This window comes from Acanthochromis polyacanthus, chromosome 15 (genome assembly GCF_021347895.1).
Source record: "Acanthochromis polyacanthus isolate Apoly-LR-REF ecotype Palm Island chromosome 15, KAUST_Apoly_ChrSc, whole genome shotgun sequence".
In the NCBI taxonomy this organism is placed as follows: domain Eukaryota; kingdom Metazoa; phylum Chordata; class Actinopteri; family Pomacentridae; genus Acanthochromis; species Acanthochromis polyacanthus.
In genome coordinates, this window is record NC_067127.1 from 18291821 (window position 1) to 18312488 (window position 20668).

At 41.2% G+C, this 20668-nt stretch overlaps 1 protein-coding gene across 1 annotated transcript in view; it reads left to right on the forward strand.

Annotated features, from left to right (window-relative positions):
* cdh23 (cadherin-related 23) overlaps positions 1-20668 on the forward strand; it is a 200443-nt gene that overhangs the window by 32828 nt on the left and 146947 nt on the right. Inside the window, 3 exon segments of the mRNA XM_051959826.1 lie at positions 11302-11444; positions 11765-11812; positions 12194-12286. Coding sequence (XP_051815786.1) covers positions 11302-11444; positions 11765-11812; positions 12194-12286 — 284 coding nt within the window.

Sequence of the window (20668 nt, forward strand, 5' to 3'; positions counted from 1 at the left end):
CCCAGCAAAATTCTGAAGAGTCGACGAAGTGAGTTAATCTAAAGTCTGCTTTCTTCCTCTCTGTTCTGGCAACAGCTGATCTGTGTTTAATATTGGACCATTAAAAAGAGCTTTACAGTGTTCAATAGTCATTTTGCAGCTGTTTGTAACCTGTTTGATAAAACTTTAAGAGAAGCACAGCTGTGTTCTCTGCTGGTGATGGTCAAGGCTTTACTATTAGTAGATTCTAAGACTCCATTTAACACAGATAGAATCCATCATTTTTTAACTTTTTTGCTAATTTTGACTTTTACATTTTTTTGTCATTCTTGTCTAAGTTTCATCTTTATATATTTTCTTAGTAGTTTATGTTTTAAATCATGCCCCCAAACCTCAGTGTGTTGTGACTTAAAACCTCATCTCTTCAGTATTCAGCAAGGGTGACAAATAATATCTGATTGACAGCTGCACCCTGTTATTACCGAAATTAAAGCGTACTTCACTTACATCCTGCTCAAGGTGTTCAAGTAGCATAGAAAACATTTTGTACATTTTCAAATCATAGGTATTTGGAGAGCTTTGCAGGCAGCTGGATCTGTTCCGAGGTAATCCATGGCATCCTGCAAGAGAGTCTGAAACCACTGAAGTGCCATTAAAAGTTGATATAGTTTCTTTCTCAGAGGAAAAAGTAAATGAATGCTAGCCAGTAAGGCAGCCACCATTAAATTGCCCCTGGGTCTTTCAGCTACATCCCTGCCCTTTTCTTCTATATGAGTCCCTCATCAAAAACAGAGAAACCACTGCTGATTCTGTGATATTTCAGGTATTTATTTTAGCTATATTTGTTTAAAAAAAAAAGATCTTTTTTCTGAGGCAACACTCAACACTGTCCATGCCAGTGACAGAGAGAGCTGTAGGTCAGCTCTGAGTTGCCATAGCCTCATTCTTGACCCTGGTTTCTGCCATTCCCCAACATCCACATCCACATTTGCAGGGCTGACAGAAACAACATCAACCCTGTATTTCAGTAACACAAGGGCCAAATGATAAACATGTAAACGGACGAGAAAAGGGAAAAGGTCAAAAGGGAGACGTTTTTGTTTTAGTCTGAATGCGTTTATGTGTGTGTGGCTGCACAATGAAGGTGGCATGTTCCATTACCCGACCATGATTTAGCTCACTCTCAGGTAATAGTCAGCCCTGGTGAGGTCAGCAGAGGGCCAGCGTGGGAGAGAGAGGGAGGTGTCGGGGAGAGAAAAGAGAGGCAAATAACAGAATAGGAATGGGATTAAAAACTGAGGTGAGCAGCAGGACTGGATGAAAAGAGCAAGGCGTGAAGACAGAAAGAAAAGGAAAGAATTGGGCAGACGTCAAGAAGTGCCACGGCTGATGGACATTTTGGCATGTTGGCAGGAGTGGTGCGGTTTGGGCTGGATGTGTGTGTGTTTGGGGCGGCCGTTTGCTTTTGTGACAACGACAGGCCAGACTGGCTCAGCCGTCACTACAGAAGCCTCAGCAGCACACAGCCACCTGTCCACTCCTATCAGCGCTGCCTGTGTCCCTCTGTCTGGCCTCCGCAAGCAGGACGAAGCGTGACGAGTGGATGACAAAAAAGAAAGAGAGGGAGTGGGGGAACAGCAAGACTGTGATGGGATGGAATAGAAAACGGCAAGAGCAAAGAGCTTTCCTCCGCCATCGCGGGGCGAACGGAGCTGCGTGTGAATTTGCTGTGACAGGTCTGCCTCTCCTCACCAAGGCGTGGGATGACTGTCCACTAATGTCCTTCACTGTCCTCGGACTTTTGCGGTGTGATCGGTTAGTCACAGCCTTGTCACTCACTGTTTTCATCATTTCACCATTTGGGTGCATTAGAAAGCCAATCCTGGGCTGGACGTCCAATCGTACACCTCGTCCTCCGCAGTTGAGTTGAATCGCTCTCATCATATATGAGGCATTGAGTGATTCAGATCTAGAGCAAAGTCAGCTTCAAGTAATATTTGCAAAATTTAATAATTGTCCTACTTTATGTGAATTGTTTTCTTTGCATTTCAAGTACACTTAAACCAAAGGTATTAATGCTATAGTTCTCAGTGACGTACGTCGTTGTACAGCTTCTTAGATAATCCTTCAGGCCTCCTTTCTGCAAACTTACAAGGCCAAAGTAAAAATGGACTGCAGTCTTTGTTTTGTTCTTTTATCCACAAAGTTAAATCACAGGGAGGTTTTTGATTTTCACTCTCTGAGCCCAAACTATTATCTAGATATTTTTTGTTAATCAACCATTTTTGCTCACTGTGGGCTCATTTTTCACTGCAGTGTAAAATCCCGCACCTCTATAGAAACAGCACGACCATGGCTAGAAGAAGAGAAAACTTAAAAATGTCTTGTGTGCAGCATGGCACTTACAATGCCATAAATAATTGAAAAAAATAGCAGTGCAACTTTAACTTCTTTCATTATTTATTTTACAGAAACTTAAATAAAAAATCTATATGTGCAACATTTTTCTAAATGGCCACGTATTTCCCATATTGGTATGACTTAATGGTGGTTCCACATGCTTCAGATAATTAACTAATTACATTTTCACAACCTCTACAAACTGGGCAGTTGTCAGTACTGCACTATGCATATCAACTTCACAAAGACATTTCACCATGCAGAATGTATCTTCCAAGAACCCGCTCGTCTGTCCAACATTTTTTAATTGTGTTGTATTTATTTCATTATCTGTGTTTTATGTTACTCGGTCTCTGTTTGGTCTCCTCTCTGCTCTGAATAAACACAGCCTGCAGTTCACCTGAAAAATCATTAAATTTTTTGTCATGTCACAGTTGGTTGCAGCAGAGTTACAAATGGCTTTTCAGTTTTACTGCAGAGCTCAGAATTTGTACTTTTTAAAACTCTTTTTTTTCTTTTTTTTTCTTTTTGCAAAATGTTTTCGGCACAATTTAAATTTATTTTTGGTCCTGTTTTTCTTTTTCATAGCTGTGAAAAAAATGGCATTATTTGGAGACTTTTAAAAACAAAAATGATTTGCAAACCCACTGGCAGGTTTTGGGATTCAGAGAGTACTAAACTAGTTGTTTTCAACCCAATCTAAAAGTCATAACTTTCAACTGAAGACACCAATGCACACATTTACTATTCCAAACTCACACTGTCGCTCACACTTACAAAAAAAAATCCTCCTCGTCCTTTTCTTTGCCTTTTACAACACATTTAACTTATTATTCATACTAGATGACCTTCAGGAAATGAAAAGCTCATGTGATTATTATTTCTAAGTGTCTGTGTCTAATCTAAATGTGTCAGCGCCTTTCATACCTTATAAACATGTGTACGTTGTGTTTCTCAGTATGTGCAGTCTGTTAACTTAAAAGCTGCGTATACATAAATTTTTAAGCGTGTGGTTTGGGAGGCGTGTATTTCTCTCAGGAATGGCTAAAGGAAAGGCAGAGGGTGTTCTCCTACCATCCGTGACAGATTTAGTCATAAATCTGTTGGATTAATACACAGCCTCCCAAGGACTCTCTTGGTGTGTGTTGTTGAAACACAGGAGTCACTTAAAGCCAGACCCCAGGCACTATTTGTCTTCGGCTCTCTTCTCCATCACGGTTATTGATGTCGCAAACACATGTGTGCGCTCACACATACACTCGCGCGCACATAAATTCACAAACAAAAAGCAGAGAAGGCCAGTGAAAAATAGAGAAAGGATAAATGAGAGGAAAATGGGATAGAATGTGGTAAATGTCTTGTTTCAGAGGAGCTCTTAAACTGTGAGGATATCTGTGTGATAAAATATCTTTTTCCAACAAATATAAACTCCTTTGGAAAACTTCAGTTGTAATTCGTGCCCAGTATTTAATAAGGAAAGTTACTCATCTACAGAAGTTGTACAGATTTCCAAACATGTTGCATTTGTTTACTTAGGACATAAAGGCTTGCAAACTTAATCAGTGAGCTGTTTCTTTTTTCCCCCCTTTCTTTTTATTGTTTACTGTCTAATTGACCACCCCGGGGAAAAGGCTTTACTGTCAGTCGCCATGGCTGTCTTCTTCCCACAGGAATATAAACTACCTGCATGCATCCTCTCTTCAGGTATTAAAGATGCCCCCTGAACACGTACACCCCTCTTTGTATGGAAATGGAGGTCCAAGCGCTCTGTTTGTGGCCACTACAATATTGTCATTCCGGCTAGATGTACTTAGTTTATTTCCACGTCCAACTGGCTTCCCAGAAGCCACCTGAATCTGCTGACATTAACACAGCACCGTGGGCAGAGAAAGTGGTGATGAGTTGATTTCAACTCATTTCCATCCTATTTCTGAAGGAAGAGAAGAAAGATTAATTTACTGTGTTTGACTGCAGGCGAAGGTGTTCGTTAATGCGTGTGCCCCCGAGAGGTCTCTTAAAAGGATGAGCCTGAAACAATGACTTAAATCCCCTGATGGAATCTGACTCGTAAATTACTCTCAAAGTGCTTCATGTGAGCCAGATTGACTGAAAGAGTAAGGGTCATACTCTGGTAGGACTGCAGAGGATTTTGGCTCAGAAGCGCACTCTGCTTGATCGATACTAAAATGCAGCATATATTTTCTCTTTTCAGTCATGAACGGACAAGTAAAGTTCACTCTGACCTTGGGTGTTTAAGTTAAAGGCGGTTTTTCTATCTTTGAATGTCTACATGTACCAGAAAAGCTACATTCCTGTTTCTCATTTTAACAACGGTAAAGCATAAGTGTGCCTCAATCCCCAGTTTATGGCTGTATGGATCTTTCAGTGCAATGATTCAACCAGATGCCAACACACACAGCCCTTCTCTGCTACTGATGTGGAAGAAGCCGACCCGTTTTTGTTATAATGGCATACAGTCAATTAGCAGGACCTGGTTTTGTATGATCTCTCTTTAGCACTGCGCCTGTTATCCCAGACCTGATTGATCTGATGCCGAAAAGTACACAGCGTTGTAGCTTAGAGTCACACTCTCATAATCACAACTCATCTACGTGACAGATGTGAAGCTTTTCCATTAGTGCTTCTCTCCTCAGAGTACAATGTTCAATTTTTCTTCACATGGTAATCCATAAAGTGACAAATGCTCCACTTTAAAGTAAAATATACTCTGTACCAAATGAGCTCACGCTGCCAGTTCGCTGAAGACAGTGTTTGCCTGTGTGAATTTTTGATGGGGATGATTGATGTGAGGCAGCGTGGCTTCAGCTTGGCTTTGCTGATGTGTTTGAAGGCTCTCTTTGTCAGCGGATAGACAGTGCAGTAATATGAGTGGCATGGCACTGACTCATCAGCCTGCTGATTACATGACTTCAGCCCTGAGTCTCACTGGCCCTGCCTCAAGACAATCCATCAAGTATTTATACACAGCAGGTAAAGATCAAGATTCTCTCCACGCTGTCTTCCACAGTCACTCACTCTCGACATTGTTCTGAGGTGGCTTCATCTTTTCTCTTGTTTGCCCCTGCTGTGGTGGACAGCTGAACATTGCCCATATACCCATTAAGCCTCTGTGCTCCATAAAATTCAGCGCTATAATTCACAGCATGCCTGAAATTGCAGTGCTGACAGTGCCTGTCCCAGTGAATCAGAACTCAGATGAACGAGAGGTCTGGAGATGTCACCAACATAATAAACAGGGCTTTGGCCTACAACCCCTTTTCTTTTTGAAGCCTGATGCCCCAGGGCAGGGCCGAGGCTAGTCCCCGTCTAACACGCGCGACTCCTATTGATCCAGCAGGGATTGATGTTCTCCAGCGGCTGATTTAGCTCCCCCAGCTGGCCCCGTCGCCTTCCCTAAAAGCTTTGGCTGAGTAAAACATGCAGGTGTTGCTGCGTGTAGGGCTTCCTCCTTTCCTTCTCCTCTTCCTCCTCTCTTTTAGTCTTTTCCAGGCTTTGCCATTTTGTGTTTTTGTGACTCAGTGAAGCAACAATGCTTTGTCTGTCTACAAAAGTTTTATTTTATGAGTCGTGGTTATAGTAATGGAGACCATTTGTTACTACTACAATAATACTAATATAACTATAATATCATCTCCTCTTCACTTCGCTGTTTTCCAGCTTTTAATATTTGCTGCTGCTTCATCCATTCTCTGGCCTCCTCCTCCTCCAACTATTAAAACCTGAATGCTTTCAGTATATTTTTCCCTGAGGTACCTCCAGAGTTAAACCATGTTGACAAACCCACATATGTGTTCTGTACTTGTGTCATTCTGTGAAATTTATTCGAGCTGCTTAAGTAGATCAGTTGGGAAATCTACTCACGCATTCTTTCATTCTTTTTCTTTTTTTTGGAACCTCTCCTGCTTCTGTTCGTAGTCTGAGGTGGTTTTGGATATGAAGGAGCTAAATAGACCAAGAGGAAAACAAACTGTTTATCCAGATGTAGCCACACAGTATGGTAAGAAAGTGCTTTGGTTCAGTCCCCGGGGCCTCTTTGTTTGCTTACCTTGCTTTATAGTGGCTTTGATTTGATTGTTCTGGTTTCACTTTACTTTAAAACAGAAGCAAAAGTGGAGATTTGCTGAGAAAGTGCGAGGTTCAGAGGACAATAAGAGAGAGAAAGGTGAAGCAGAGAGATGATTCCTCGAGCCCATCGCTCTTGTCATGAGTGCAGTGTTGCAGAGTAGAGGGGAAGGGGAGGGGCAGTGTTAATGTGCACTGTATCATTCATAACAGTAATACTGGCATCACTTGCTGCTAAATAGCATCATTTGTCAGGGGAAAGGGCTTGGTGCCACAGTGTTACAGATAAGCATTAGAAGGATACCTACAACACACACACACACACACACACGCAATATATGTATTACAATACTTATGAATGTTTGTGATTACAGCAGTGCTCCAACCAATACTCTGACCCTCAGCGCTTTTTGCTCTTTTCTTTACCCATGAAGTCAGAGCCCTAATTATAGTCCTGAAAATAAATCTTAATTTCGCTTCAACAAAACTTAATCCTAGATTTTAATTTACTTTAAACCAAAAGGACCTCAAAATGTCCTTACAAGAAGCATGTTTCCCCATCTTTCTATGAATAATTTGAGGACATTTGGGCCATTCCCTGCAACCCTCTACAGGATAAAGTGGTTTTAGCTATTCGACGGATAATCCTTGTGTTTTATGCAAATGCAAAGTCGACAAGAACACACACACACAGGTGCAGATGCGAAAGGAAACATAGCTGAGGCGCAGAAAAACAGGTTTGAAATGATATCTAAACTGGATCAAAGGCTAGGCTAGTCTAAACCAGACTTAATCCCAGAATTTCACAATTGCATTCAAACATCACAAGTTATTGAAAAGTCTAACTATATGGTTTCTACCTTAGCTCATATTAACACTGGCATTTACCACAACATACAACAATATTATCTTTCTTAATTATAACAACAATAATAATTCTAATAATAACTATAATGACTGATCTGTTCCATACCAGGGCCTGTATAGTAGCTCGGTGGCTAACACTGTCGCAATGCAGCCAGAAGATCCCCGGTTCACTTCCCACCCTGGGCCTGGGATCCTTCTTCTCCCTGTACATGCATGGGTTTTCTCCAGATAATCCAGCTTCCTCCCACAGTCTAAAAACATGCTCAGGCTAATTGGTGATTCTACATTGTCCGTAGGTGTGAGAGTGAGTGTGATTGTTTATCCCTATGTGTAGCTCTGCGATGGACTGGTAACGTGTCCAGGGTGTCTCCTACCTTCACCTTAAGTCAGCTGAGATAGGCTCAAGCCCACCTGCAACCATAATTAGGATTAAGCAGTGTGTGGCGATAATGGATGGATGTTCCATAGCAGAAACATTTCCAGCTGTAGGAGCAAAATAAACTGTTCTGATCATGACACATTAGTTTTACTGTATTATATATATATACACCGATCAGCCACAGCATTATAACTACTGACAGGTGAAGTGAATGACATCGATCATCTTGTTATAATGCAATGCTCTGCTGGGAAACCTAAAGTCTCGACATTCATGTGGATGTTTGGCATGTACCAGCCACCTAAACATTGCAGGTCAAGCAACCCCCACCCCACATGGCAACAGCAGTCCTTGATACCAGTTGCCACCCTCAGCATTTCACCCCGACACACTGCAAAAACTGCTCAGGAGAACCCGGGGAACACAACAGAGCTAAGGTGTTCACCCAGGTTCCACACTCCCCAGATCCAAATCTTATTGAGCATCCGTGAGATGTGCCAGGATAAGCCTGGTCTAGGTAGGTCCCACCCTGCAACCCACAGGACCCACAGAATTCACTGCCACCATCTCGGCGCCACAGGACATCCCCAGAGGTCCTGTGTCCATGCCCCACTGGGTAAGACTGACACAATATTAGACAGGTGGTCATAATGCTATGCCTGATCTGTGTATATATGCAGAATAAAAACCAATGAGAAAAATACAACGGATTCAAACAAGCCTGAGAAAACGTAAAGAAACTGAGGAAAATTGATCTATATAATCCTGTGCTAAATCTTGCTCTTCATCGGCGCAAAGAATCCAACCCATATGCCTAATAGGTTGGTGTTAGTGTGCCTCTCTTTTCCAGAGCAGGAGTTAATCTTCCACACGACTGTGGCTCTCATACATAGTCGTAGTCTCAAATGACCATTTGTTATAATTCACTCAAGTGCATGTCTACCCACATGGAGCAGACAATTCCTTCACAGTCGAGTGGGCCGAAAGGAGGAGAAAAAAAACTGTTATTATTGATGACTATGAGGTAAAATGCTTAATTTGCACCGTCTTCAACCAAATTATAACTCATATTGAAAGCAGCTGAATTTGCATAAATCTCATTAGACTGCAATGAGAGGGGTTCATAAATCGTTATATTAATTAGTCATTTTTGCCACCCTTTCATCGGAAAATGGGGTGTATTAATAAAACGAGAGGGGTGTGTGATTGTGAAGCCTAATTGGTCGCTGTGTTAAGCAGTTTGGTGCACAAGTGTCAGGCTTGATTTAGTTTGGCTTCACTTCTTCTTTTGTCTTACCAAGTACCTGCAGGGACAGAGGGGAGGCGGCGTGAGTGTATAAGTGGCTGTACATGCGATCACTGCATGTGTGTACGATCAGTTTATTCACTCTTCCACCCATGCACTCAACTTCAGTAACCTGTTGTTACTAAAAGTTTGCCAATTGCCTATCCCAGCATGCATTGCTTGAAGTCAGCATTGCTGGGAAGACAACTCTATGTAAACTTATGCTTACATCTGTCTTAACACGGGTTGGTTGCTGTGGCTTTCAAAGTGTTTATGTGAGTCATTTTTATCTTGACAATCAAGACTTTGACAATCGAGACCTTCAAAGTTACACAATAAAAGTGCCAGAACTGAAACCCTTCTTGGTGTGAGACATCTTGTAGTGGTTTTGTAAAAATCCATTTTTGGACTTTAGTGTGCTACAGAGGTTTTGGTTTATGGTGAGAATCAGTAGAACAAATGAGAATAAAAGTATGACTAAGTTGACGCTGTGGCAGTGGTTCTTTGGCTGCCACAGTGTTTTGAGCTCACCTCTTCAGCACTACAGCTCAGCACCATGGACAGCGTTTAAAGCCTACTCCTGGCTCATGTTGCCTGTACTGCAAAGCTGACTGAAATCATGTATACACTACCAGTTTGAAGTTTGGACACACCGTCTCATCCAATGCTTTTTATTTACTTATATTATTTTCTACATTTTAGATTAATACTGAAGATAAACACTTTTTCTTTTTGCCAATTTTCATCTGTATTATTTTATAGTTTTGATGTCTTCAGTATTAATCTACAATGTACAAAATAATACAATAAAAATCATTGAACGAGAAGGTGCGTCCAAACTTTAGACTGGTAGTGTAGTTCTGACTCCTGGAGAATCCTCCTGATCTGGAAAGTCCTCTGTTTAGTTTATCTAGACTCGGATGTATGTATTAATATAAATAATAACAATATATAATTTACAAAGTGCTTTGACAGACGATGCAAAAACAGGATACTCTTAAGACAAAAATCACAAGAATTAAGATAAAATGAAAAAGACAAAAATGCAAATTGCAAAATGTGAAAAGAAGTCAGTGATTGTGTACATCAGGTTGATCAAAAGCTGAGGGGCCTGATGGCAAAAGCTCAGCCATCTTTTGATGTGAGATTAACACTGTAAAGATAATTCTAAATTAACCAGGAATCCACTGGAGACAACCAAGGAGGTGATGTGATTTCATCTGCTAAAAGCAGTGAGAAGCCAAGCTGCTGCATTCTGAACCAGTTGGAGGTGATAGAGTGACTTTTGGTTTATTATAGCTGTCAAACCCAGAGAAAATAAGTGAATGACTATTTCCAGATCGGATTGTTGAGAACTTTTGATCTGCAGTTTGAAGGTTCACCCTGAATGAAACAGTGCTGCCAAATCTCTGCCAACAGCCTTCACATTAACAGACAAGGGACTAAGGCTGCTCTCAATGAGACTGTTACGGTTTGGGGGACTGACCAATATGATTTCTGATTTTGAGTCATATTCATGACTGTTTTGTCCATTGTGTGTCTCTGATAACAGTTTACTCTCCTGTGCCCTGCTCAAGCACTTTTACCATGGCCAGTAATGAGCTTTGCCGCACTGGGTTACAGGCCTTCATACTGTGCTCTGTATTTCCAACCACAGTCTTCCCTTTCTCAACTCATCGTTCCACACGGTGAATTAGCCAGTCTGATGGCCCGCCACCTCTGGCTTTGATTAGCCAGCTTGTCCGAGCTCTGCAGTCTGTGATGAATGGAGCCTGTGGACCTCTGTAGCTCCAATTAAAAACCATTTGCTCCAAGCCTTGCTCATGTTACTGCATTTATGTGTGCTGTGTGTAGGTGTGTTTTCATGCCACCTTTATTCTTTGCATTAAAAAGACCCTGGCAGTGTTATAATTTCTTCCTTTAACCCTATTGGTTATGGCTATGATTTGCTCTCTTTTTTTCTTTTTTTCCCTCCTCTCATTATGTTCATGAAAAAGCAAATCAATGAGAAAAAAAAAGACAAAATCCTCATGCTTTGTTGACACTTTCATATATGTGTGTATATAATGGATGCTAAATACATGTCATCTAACTAATAATGTAAAAAATCATGTTTAATCCAATACATTTTTTTTGGCTGAATAACAATAATGGCAATGAAAATATTGCATTTGAATGAATATGCTGTAACTGTGTTCGCTTTCACAATCAATTCCTCTAAATTGGTCACATATCAATCAAAACTCTTGTTTTGAATCGTGGCCTTGGACTCTGTGAGACCTCTGACCTTTGACCCTCTCACTGGCAGGGTCATCTGTGGCCCAGCTGAAGGCGGCAGATCCTGAGGGTGAGCCTCTCATGTATGGAGTTTCAGGAGAAGAGGCCATGAGGTATTTTTCTGTGAACAAAGACACCGGTGTGGTGTGGCTTCGACAGCAGCTCGACCGTGAGGTAGGAACACCAAACAAACACACATCCTGCCTTAACTGCTGCCCACACGCTCACACATTACCAAAGCAAATGCACTAGATACAAGAAAAGACACTCAGGACAATTTTAAAAATAGGAGATGGAGCGTAAATTATCAAATGATGAAAGAGCAGTGAAAAGTGCAACACTATGCGAGGATGGATGCAGCACGAAAGACTGAGAGGTCCGAGTGGCCTGTCTCTATTCTCCTTCCCTCTTCTGTCTGGATTTTTTTTGCACTGCTTCTTTGCATTGCATGTCCATGCAAAATTTGAGCTGATGTGTGTCTCTGTCTCCACCAGACCAAGTCAGAGATGCAGGTCGAATTCTTCGTGAGTGACATCCAAGAGGTAAGAGACAGATTTGCGCTGTGATCGCCATTGTGACACATCGCCTTACATGCTGACATCCTGCATGTAGCCTGACCACATGTCATATACAGTACAGGCCTCGCAATCCGTCTCTTTTTCAGTCACTCACTTTCATTCTCAGCCTTATTTCTCTCCTTCTCACATGACACCTGTCTTAGTCAACGCAATTAGTTGCTGAAACATACTGACGTCCAACCTACTCTCCCCCGCGGGTAATCTATCACACACTCATCCTGTTTCCTTTTACTCTGAATCTCAACTTAGTGTGCCTAATGCATACTTTCAGTGACTATAGTTCTCTGTCAAGAAATGTGTGGAGGTGGCTTTGGTACTGTTTTACCAAGGTGTTTCCTCCCTCAGGTGGTCAAAGACACGGTAAACGTCCAAATTGGAGACGTTAACGATAATGCACCAAACTTCCATGGGCAGCCCTACACAGTCAACATTCCAGAGGTAAGGATGTTTTTCATTCACTTTTATTAAATGGAAAAACAACAAATAGACCTGAAGAAGACTGAAGTAAAAAGAAAATCCATCATATGTAGGACAGTTGCTGTTCAATTTGTTGTTTTGTAGACATCAGTACATTGATGCCAGCAGAAAGACTTGTGAACATTTTCCTGACAAATAGCTCCTGGAAACCGTTTTTGTTTTAGAATTTTACGAAATGGTAAGAAAACATGTATGAAATTCACCTCAGGACTGTTGTAACAGTTGTAACTGGATGTCGGTGCCATCAAACTTATGGTGATCATCAACTATTCATAGGGCAGTTTGATCACTGCTATGCTGAAAATATCTTTCTTTGCCGCACCCGTGATCTTCCCAAGATTTGAGATGTTGTCTTGTAGCTCATGTTTAGTGAGTGTGCATATAGCCTCTTTTATAGGGAAGATAAACACTCTCTCCAGCAAGGACGTCAATCTCTATTCTCCTCTCAGGTTCTCTCGCTTCTCTGTCCTCTCTCTGAATCTGCTACCTCCCTTCTCAGCTCTCGCTTCTTTCCATCTATGTGTCTCCTCCATGCCCTCTCCCTCTTCTAATCCTTGATATGAAGTAATTGCTAGAGTGGAGTGGAGGACTTCAAACAGGGGATGAAATCCACACACGCAAGCACACACACTCTCTCTCTCACACACACACACACACACACACAAACACACGCATCCACATGTCTTGTTGTGTTTATATTGAGCACATACTCCTTTCTGAGTCTTCACCAAATCTTCAAAGCCACTGGCTTTTTCTCTCTCCAATCCATAAAGTCAAGCAAATAAATGGGAGAAATAAGGCCTGTTTAGAAGAGGCTGTTTAGATCACCCACCAGGGAAGATTCTCTCAGGCCATTGCAACAATCACTTGTGTGGGACTCACTGAGAGTCCACATGCAGACTTTCCAAGCTTTGCAAACAATAGGCTTCGGTTTAGCCTGGAGAAAGCCATTATACAGGGCTGTGTTTGACCCTCGTCGCTCACATACTGTTAGTTCCCTTGCATCACTGAATTACTGCTTGTGTCAATCCTACCTTCCTAGTGATTATAAAATTTCAGCTTTTTTTTATGTGAAGCTGTTAGATGTGTGAAAACAAACTCAGATGTTGCTCATAAGTGGATCACTTAGTTCTATGTTATTAATCTACTCCTAATCAATTGCTTATAGCATTTTCAGAGAAACAAATGTCTGAAAACTTGCTGATTAAAACTGAATCTACCTTAGTGCACGTGTGTGGGTTTCAAAAGTAGGGTCAAAAGTAGCGATATTTGGCTCTTTTGAGTAATGAAAATGCAGTCTGAAGAAGCTTTTTTGTCAATATGTGGGATGCAGACTTACAGTTTCTGATGTGGTCAAGAGGAATGCCACTAGTTAAACTTGTTGAACCATTCGTACTATGGATTTTAGGAGTTTTATCCTCATTTTCATACCTAATAATGAGCTGCTAGTGTTCCTCTCACTGATCTATTTGACACAGATGGTGGACAAACTGTGTCTTTCTCTCTATTATAACAGATAAAATAACCAAACAGCCTGTCAATGTTTTATTTTTTGAGGTCATGAATTATAGCTGCTTTTCCACAAGGTATTTGGGGTCTTGTCCAGGATCACAAACTTGCTATTTCTACTTCATCAGAAGTGCAAAAACTGAACTTGGGCAAGTCGGTTTTTTGGCGGACCTCCAGAGCCTGGTCAGAGAAATGTTTCATGAGGAACATTTGGTTGTTCTGTTCTGGGAAACTGACTTTTTATCTTTTTCGATTCTCAGTTTTAGTTCAGGGTAGTACTGCTGGATTTAGGTTGCTTTTGGTATAGTTGATTACTGACAGGTTGTTGGTTTAAATCATAAGAGAAAGGAATGTAAAAACAAACTTAGGTGTAATCTCATAAGTTATTTATTTATATGCTAGTGTTTGTTTCCTCATCAGTTACTTATATGTTAACTCATTTTCAGAGAAACAAAGTGCCTAAATATTTGCTGATTAACGCTAACCATTGCCTCCAGCTTAGTACACATGTCTCTAATACAGTCAAGAGGAATTAAACACTTTAAACCATTTGTAATTAGACAGTGGAAGAATGCTGTCACTCCTGTATTTATATTTGAGAAATGTACTGGACATTTTTTTCTTTTCTCCCCACTGCAATAGATAAAATTACCAAGCAACCTGTCAGTGTTTAGTGCTTTAGTTTTTGAGGTCATAAGAGTTATAGCAGTTTTTCTGCGACATATCTGGCATCCTGTCCAGAATTATAAACTGGCTACTCGTACTTCATCAGAAGCACACAAACTGACCTTGGACAGGCCAGTTTATTGGAGGACTTCTCGAGCCTGTGTTCCTTTGGAAGCCTGAGGTCGTTTTTTTCTGGGAAAACTGCATTTTATCTTTTGATTTCTCAATTTTAATTGCTGGTTTTTGGTTGCTGCAGTCGTTGGCATTGTTTATTGACAGGTTGTTGGTTTAATGGGGATCATAGTCTGAAGAAGCTCCTTTTTAATGTTTGGCATTAATACTTAGAGTTTCTGAGGTTGTCAGAAAAGTTCCATAAATTAAACCAGGTAGGTGAAAGGGGGTTAAGAGTTTTGAAGTGACTACCATAAGTAAACTTCTCACTTTTGTATTTGACTTTGAGAAATATGCTGGACAAATTCTTCCTTTCAAAAAGATATTCCCAAGCACTCTCTGTGTTTCATGTGTTATGTTTTTCTTCCATGAGTCTTTCTTCCTCAACATTACTTTACACTGGAAATAGCCAAAGCCTGTAACATTGAGTCACAACTTAGTCAAACTAAGACATGCAAACCTTGTGTATGTGAGCACAGTATGATTCAGATGGAATATGTTTTATCACAAATCTCATTGAACTGGCTTGTGTGCTCTGCTTGATAAATGAGACACAGCAAATACATTCATATGTATTAGACTGTGTGTTGGGATAACAATTCAGCACACAGTCCAATTCGTACACAGAGAGCTCTTTATTAAGCCTTGTGCCTCTTCCATTTTAGGCCTTTTCCGGTTTTGGAAATTGTGTTCATGCAGCAGTCAGTTTCTTCTTCACTGTGGCATGTCTTCCCTTCTTGTACCCTTTTCTCCATCTTATCTTATTTCCCCACAACTTTCATTACGTGCATTTTTATGGCCTCATTACTTCTGTGACCCTAACCGACCTCTACCGGGCAAAGCAAACACGCTGCGACATCACTTCATCATGCTGTCACTCACTGGACGTGCCTCAGTAACTGGGGGTTCGAGCTCCATCACCACTACTAGACAGTGCTGCTGAACTTTAGCGCACAAAGAAAAAGGTGAGAAACAGTGATGGATGTGAAGATTGATGGAGTGGTGAAACTACAGTAAAAGGGTCAGTATTGACAGAAGGACTGTAGTCTTTGTATCATTTCTGACGGATAAGTCCGCAGTGGTGGATTTGTAGTAGGATCGCAATCATGTGATCGTCAGCAGGCAGTTGACGTAGTGTTCACTTGTTGTCATAGGTACAATGACTTTGTGCCGTTATCAGTGATACAGAAATCGTGGATCCAGACAATTAGCCGCATCAAAATCTAATTGATTGGTCCTTATGTCATTTTTGACCTTCCCTGAAAATTTCACGTAAATCTAATCCAGACCAATGCCAATCGTCACATAACTTTGCCGTCTTTCTTGGCGAATTAATAAACAGAATGACACGAGGTGCTTAAGTGTTGCTGAAACAGACGTATCGTTAGAGTAGGAGGTGTTCTGAAGTGAGCCTTAGCAGCGTGGAACAGACAAAGCAATGTGAGTGGCAAGGTGAGGGGGAGTGGGGGAAGAGTGTGTGTAAATGTCGTTTTAATTTGTAGAGCTATAAAGAGGGTGAAGGGGAGCAGGTGGGCGGCTAGCATTCCCTCTGTCAGCACTAATGAGCTGGCCAGATTTACAGCATCCACACACTCAGCCAGCCAGCAGCAAAGACTGGATACAAAAGAGCGACGACTATCAGCAGAAATAATGTTTTGATAGAACAGCAGATGGGCCACAACCCAAATCCATTATTGGATGAGATGATAGTGAAGCTGCAACATACTGAGAAGTGTTCTTCACATTCCCTAAACGCGACAGGTAGTCCTCCATAAAGAAAGCCCTCGTTCACAATGTTTTGCCAAGTGTGCATCTGTGGCATACAGAGCTGCTGTCTGAGCAGCTGTGAGACCGGCCATGACTTAAAGAACAACCCTGGCTTTGCTCCCCCCAGCTGCCCGACCCTCACACTCCCCACTGGGAGTTGGTCTCTCTGTCAGTGCCACTGTGATAATATCAGACACCAGCGCTAACAACTTCTCTAACTATGCCCAGTGCGTGCCATCTCCTGCAGTTCCATAAACTCCCCTGACCACCACCTCAGTTTCTGTTTTTGAACTCACTTGTATTCCTCAGCCTCTCTTTCTCTGCAGTCTTTTCTATCTCAGATACCTGTTTCTGAGGCTCTTCTTTCCTTCACAGCTAGCTTTCTCTATGGCATTCACCTCAAACAAATGTATTTAGTCAAAGTTTAAAGACATTATATATACTTAGTTTAGTGACCTTAGCACAGTGTAACTTTGTTAGTTTTCTTAATATATATATATATATTTGCTAAGCCCATCCACTTGTAGAGTTGTAGAATTCAAATTCCATCTCTTTTTCATCCTCTTGCCAATACTCTCATTCATCCCTCCCTACAGTAGATACGCAGTGCAGTGGAATCCTGCCTTAGATAACACAGTAATGATGCACACAAGATTGTATAGCTGACTTCAGACCAGCGCTATATTGCAGCACATAGATGGATTAAACGTATTGGCAAACAGGCAGACAGGCAAGAGCCTCCGAGTGATAGATACCCAAACTTTATCTGTTTACTGTCTCTCAGGTATGTCAGACAGGTGAGCAAATCCTTCCTCAGCCTCTATTTTCTATCAGCCATATCTCAATGTCCCTCTCTAACCTACAGTAAGCTCTGATGAACTACGGCTGATGTTATAGAACAGCGCTGGCCAAGGTGGAAACCCCTTGGGTGAAAGTCAGACATCTAAAGAAAGAAAATCCCTCCATTCTGGTCGGATCCAAAAAAAAGTTTTTGTACTTGGTTTGTTTCAAACAGATGGTGTAGAGCCCGATGGAGGCACTTTGTGTCCAATTTCACATCTTTTCTTCTAGGTTGAATTGATCTCAAAGTATCTATTGCAGCAAATCAGATAAAAGTACATGTCTGTAATGCGTGTCAGAGAGGTTAAATAGTCGTTGCAACCTGCATACAGCAAAACATTCCAGTGATGCCACTTTTTTCTTTGTGCACCAAAGACTAATCATGACACATTGTATTTTCATTTATCTAAAGACTCATTTAAAAAAAAAAAAAAGTAACAGCATATGAAATGTCAGGAGATTTACACTACCGTTAAAAAGTTTGGGGTTACTTATAAATGTCTTATTTTTAAAAGAAGACCATTTTTTTCATTGAAGACAGCATTAAATTAATCAGAAATACAGTCTAGACATTGTTAATGTGGTAAATGACTGTTCTAGCTGGAAAGGACTGATTTTAATGGAATATCTACATTGGGGTACAGAGGAACATTTCCAGCAACCATCACTCCTGTGTTCTAATGCTACATTAGCTAATGGTGTTGAACAGCTAATTGATGATTAGAAAACCCTTGTGCAATTATGTTAGCACTTGAATAAAAGTGAGTTTTCATGTGAAACATGAAATTGCCTTGGTGACCCCAAACTTTTTGAATGGTAGCGTAGATAGCCAAGACTTTTCTGGAAAAAGAAAAGAAAAAAAACAAGAAACAACACGTATGGCTAATCCTCATAATGACCAAGATGAGGGTTAAGTAAAGACAGTTATATAAAGGCTGTGAAATTACAGTGAAAATAGCCAACAGCTCAGTAGCTTAATAGAAACAAAATGGAACTGCTGGTCAGAAACTTGATCTGGTCAAAACAAATATCTGACTATTAGCCTGTGTTTGTTTGTTTGTTTTTTTTAAATAATCAACTTTCTTTTATTCATTCAATACTTGTGTGTTTCAGTGGAGTAGTGGTTAGCACTTTCGCCTTGCAGCAAGAAGACCCCCAGTTCAAATCCTGGCCTGGGTCTGGGATCTTTCTGTGTAGAGTTTGCATGTTCTCCCTGTGCATGCGTGGGTTTTCTCCGGGCACTCCGACTTCCTCCCACTGTCCAAAAATATGCTGAGGTTAATTGGTTACTCTAAATTGCCCATAGGTATGAATGTGAGTGTGACTGTTTGTCTGTATATGTAGCCCTGTGACAGACTGGCGACCTATCCAGGGTGTCCCCTGCCTTCACCCGAGTCAGCTGCGATAGGGTCCAGCACCCCCCATAACCCTAGTGAGGATAAAGCGGTGTATAGAGAATGGATGGATGGAATTGTGTGTTAAAGAAGCACGTTCACTGCTCACAGCCACAAAGACAACGGTTTAGTAGAAGGGACTAAATCAACCCAGCATCGTTTCAGTCTCCAGCTTTTGGCTAATACTTCCTCCAAACAATTTGGAGTTGAATAGTATGACAGAATTTCATACACTGAACACACACTGAAATGCACTCATATTTTAGATAATATTGGCAGAGGGTGTTTGAGAGCTCCTATTATGGCTGTGAATGAGCTGTTTAGTGCTTGATGTGGGCTCTGGCAGAAAAACAGAGGCACCTGCTATTTGATGTGCCCTCTGTCGCTGTCAGGTAGAACATAGATGAATCTGTTATATTCCTTTCTTCTTTGCCTTTGTTCACTTCTGAAAGCCGAAATTCAATCCCTAATCTTTTATCACCTTCTGCCCTGTACCTTAGCAGGTTACAGCATCTAAAGGTAATTTGTTTACCGGGTTACAAAAAAAAAGATTTCAGCAGCACTTACATGATATGGATGACTAATGTCTTTGCAGTTGTATGGTGCGTGGAAACTTAGAAAAGAAAGTCTTATTTGAAATTACACCCATAAAATATGTGTGACTTCCACACGGTCACCCTGCGCTTACATTGCACAGAAGCCAACAAGATGCACACACACACAAACACACACACACTCTGCCACCTAGAAGTTGGATTTAGCCCATAATTATTTCAGTATCATCTCTCCTGGTCTCTCCTATGGTGTAATTGAATCTCGTGGTTACTGAGCTGAGTGGTGGCTGGTTGACAGGCGCAGGCCTCAAAGAGAATTCTGCCTGACACTAAGACCCTGAGCCCCGTAGGGAGGGATGGAGGGATTTAGGGAGAAAGAGAGAAAAAAAATGGGTAAGTGAGAAGGTTAAATGGGAAGCAGTCAATAATTTGCTCACCTCAGGCACCATTTCTACTACACAGATTTACTGCTCGGGATCTAATTCTAAGTAAAAGTTGGTGTTTCTCAAACAAGTATCTTCAATTAAGAACTTGCAGTCTTTGACAGCTTAAAAAAAAGTTGCTCCTTTGCCTCGTGTTTTTAATATTGAACAATAAAATCAAGTTAAAAAGAAAGTGTTGAAACAGGAAATTATAATTTTGGTAAATAGAATTTTTAGATCTTTCTCCATCTGTCGTATGATTACGTCTGACAGCAGTGATTAGAACATAGCAACATGATCATTCTCTACAAACTAATCTAACTCCTACACTAACTCCTCCATTTTTTAAACAACTCTGATACACTACATATGGCCAATTTATCCACAGACCCAGCGTGGTGTACCAGCTGTTTGTTCACATATTTCATGCAGAAACAGTGCCTTCAATTCAGTTTCTGCATTTTACTAATGGGGTTTATTTGTGTGAGTGTGTGTGCGAGAGGAGGTGTAATCTTTTATCTGCATATATTCACCGTCTACAAGCCTTGATGTTTAGAGATCATATTCTTGAAGCAGTAAGTGAAGTCATTCTGTTCTATGAGTGATGATTCATTTACAGATTTCAGGAGGCCTTTCAGGGCAAATAGCTGCTTAAGTGAGTTGTCAGAGAGATCGTTGGGCCTGCACAACCATTTTTCCGTACATCCTTTCCAGTCCAGGGGTTAATGCAACAAATACTGGCTGGGCGTCACGTACGCTGCCACTCGTGAAGGTAAATCACCCCCTCTTCCTCTCTTTATCTTGCTGTCATTTACTTTATCCCGCTGAGCATGAAGAGCACCTTGATTTGCGTGCTACGCAGAGATGGGCGGAGATTTGTCTGTCTAAAGAGGGAGGGCTCATGTTTGTGAGTGACCATCAGAAAGTGTATTTCAGAGAGAGAGGCAGAGACAGAGAGAGAAAAGTAAAGGGGAAGTAAGGTGGGAGCACACATGGAAAGACTGAGTGAGGGGCAAGATT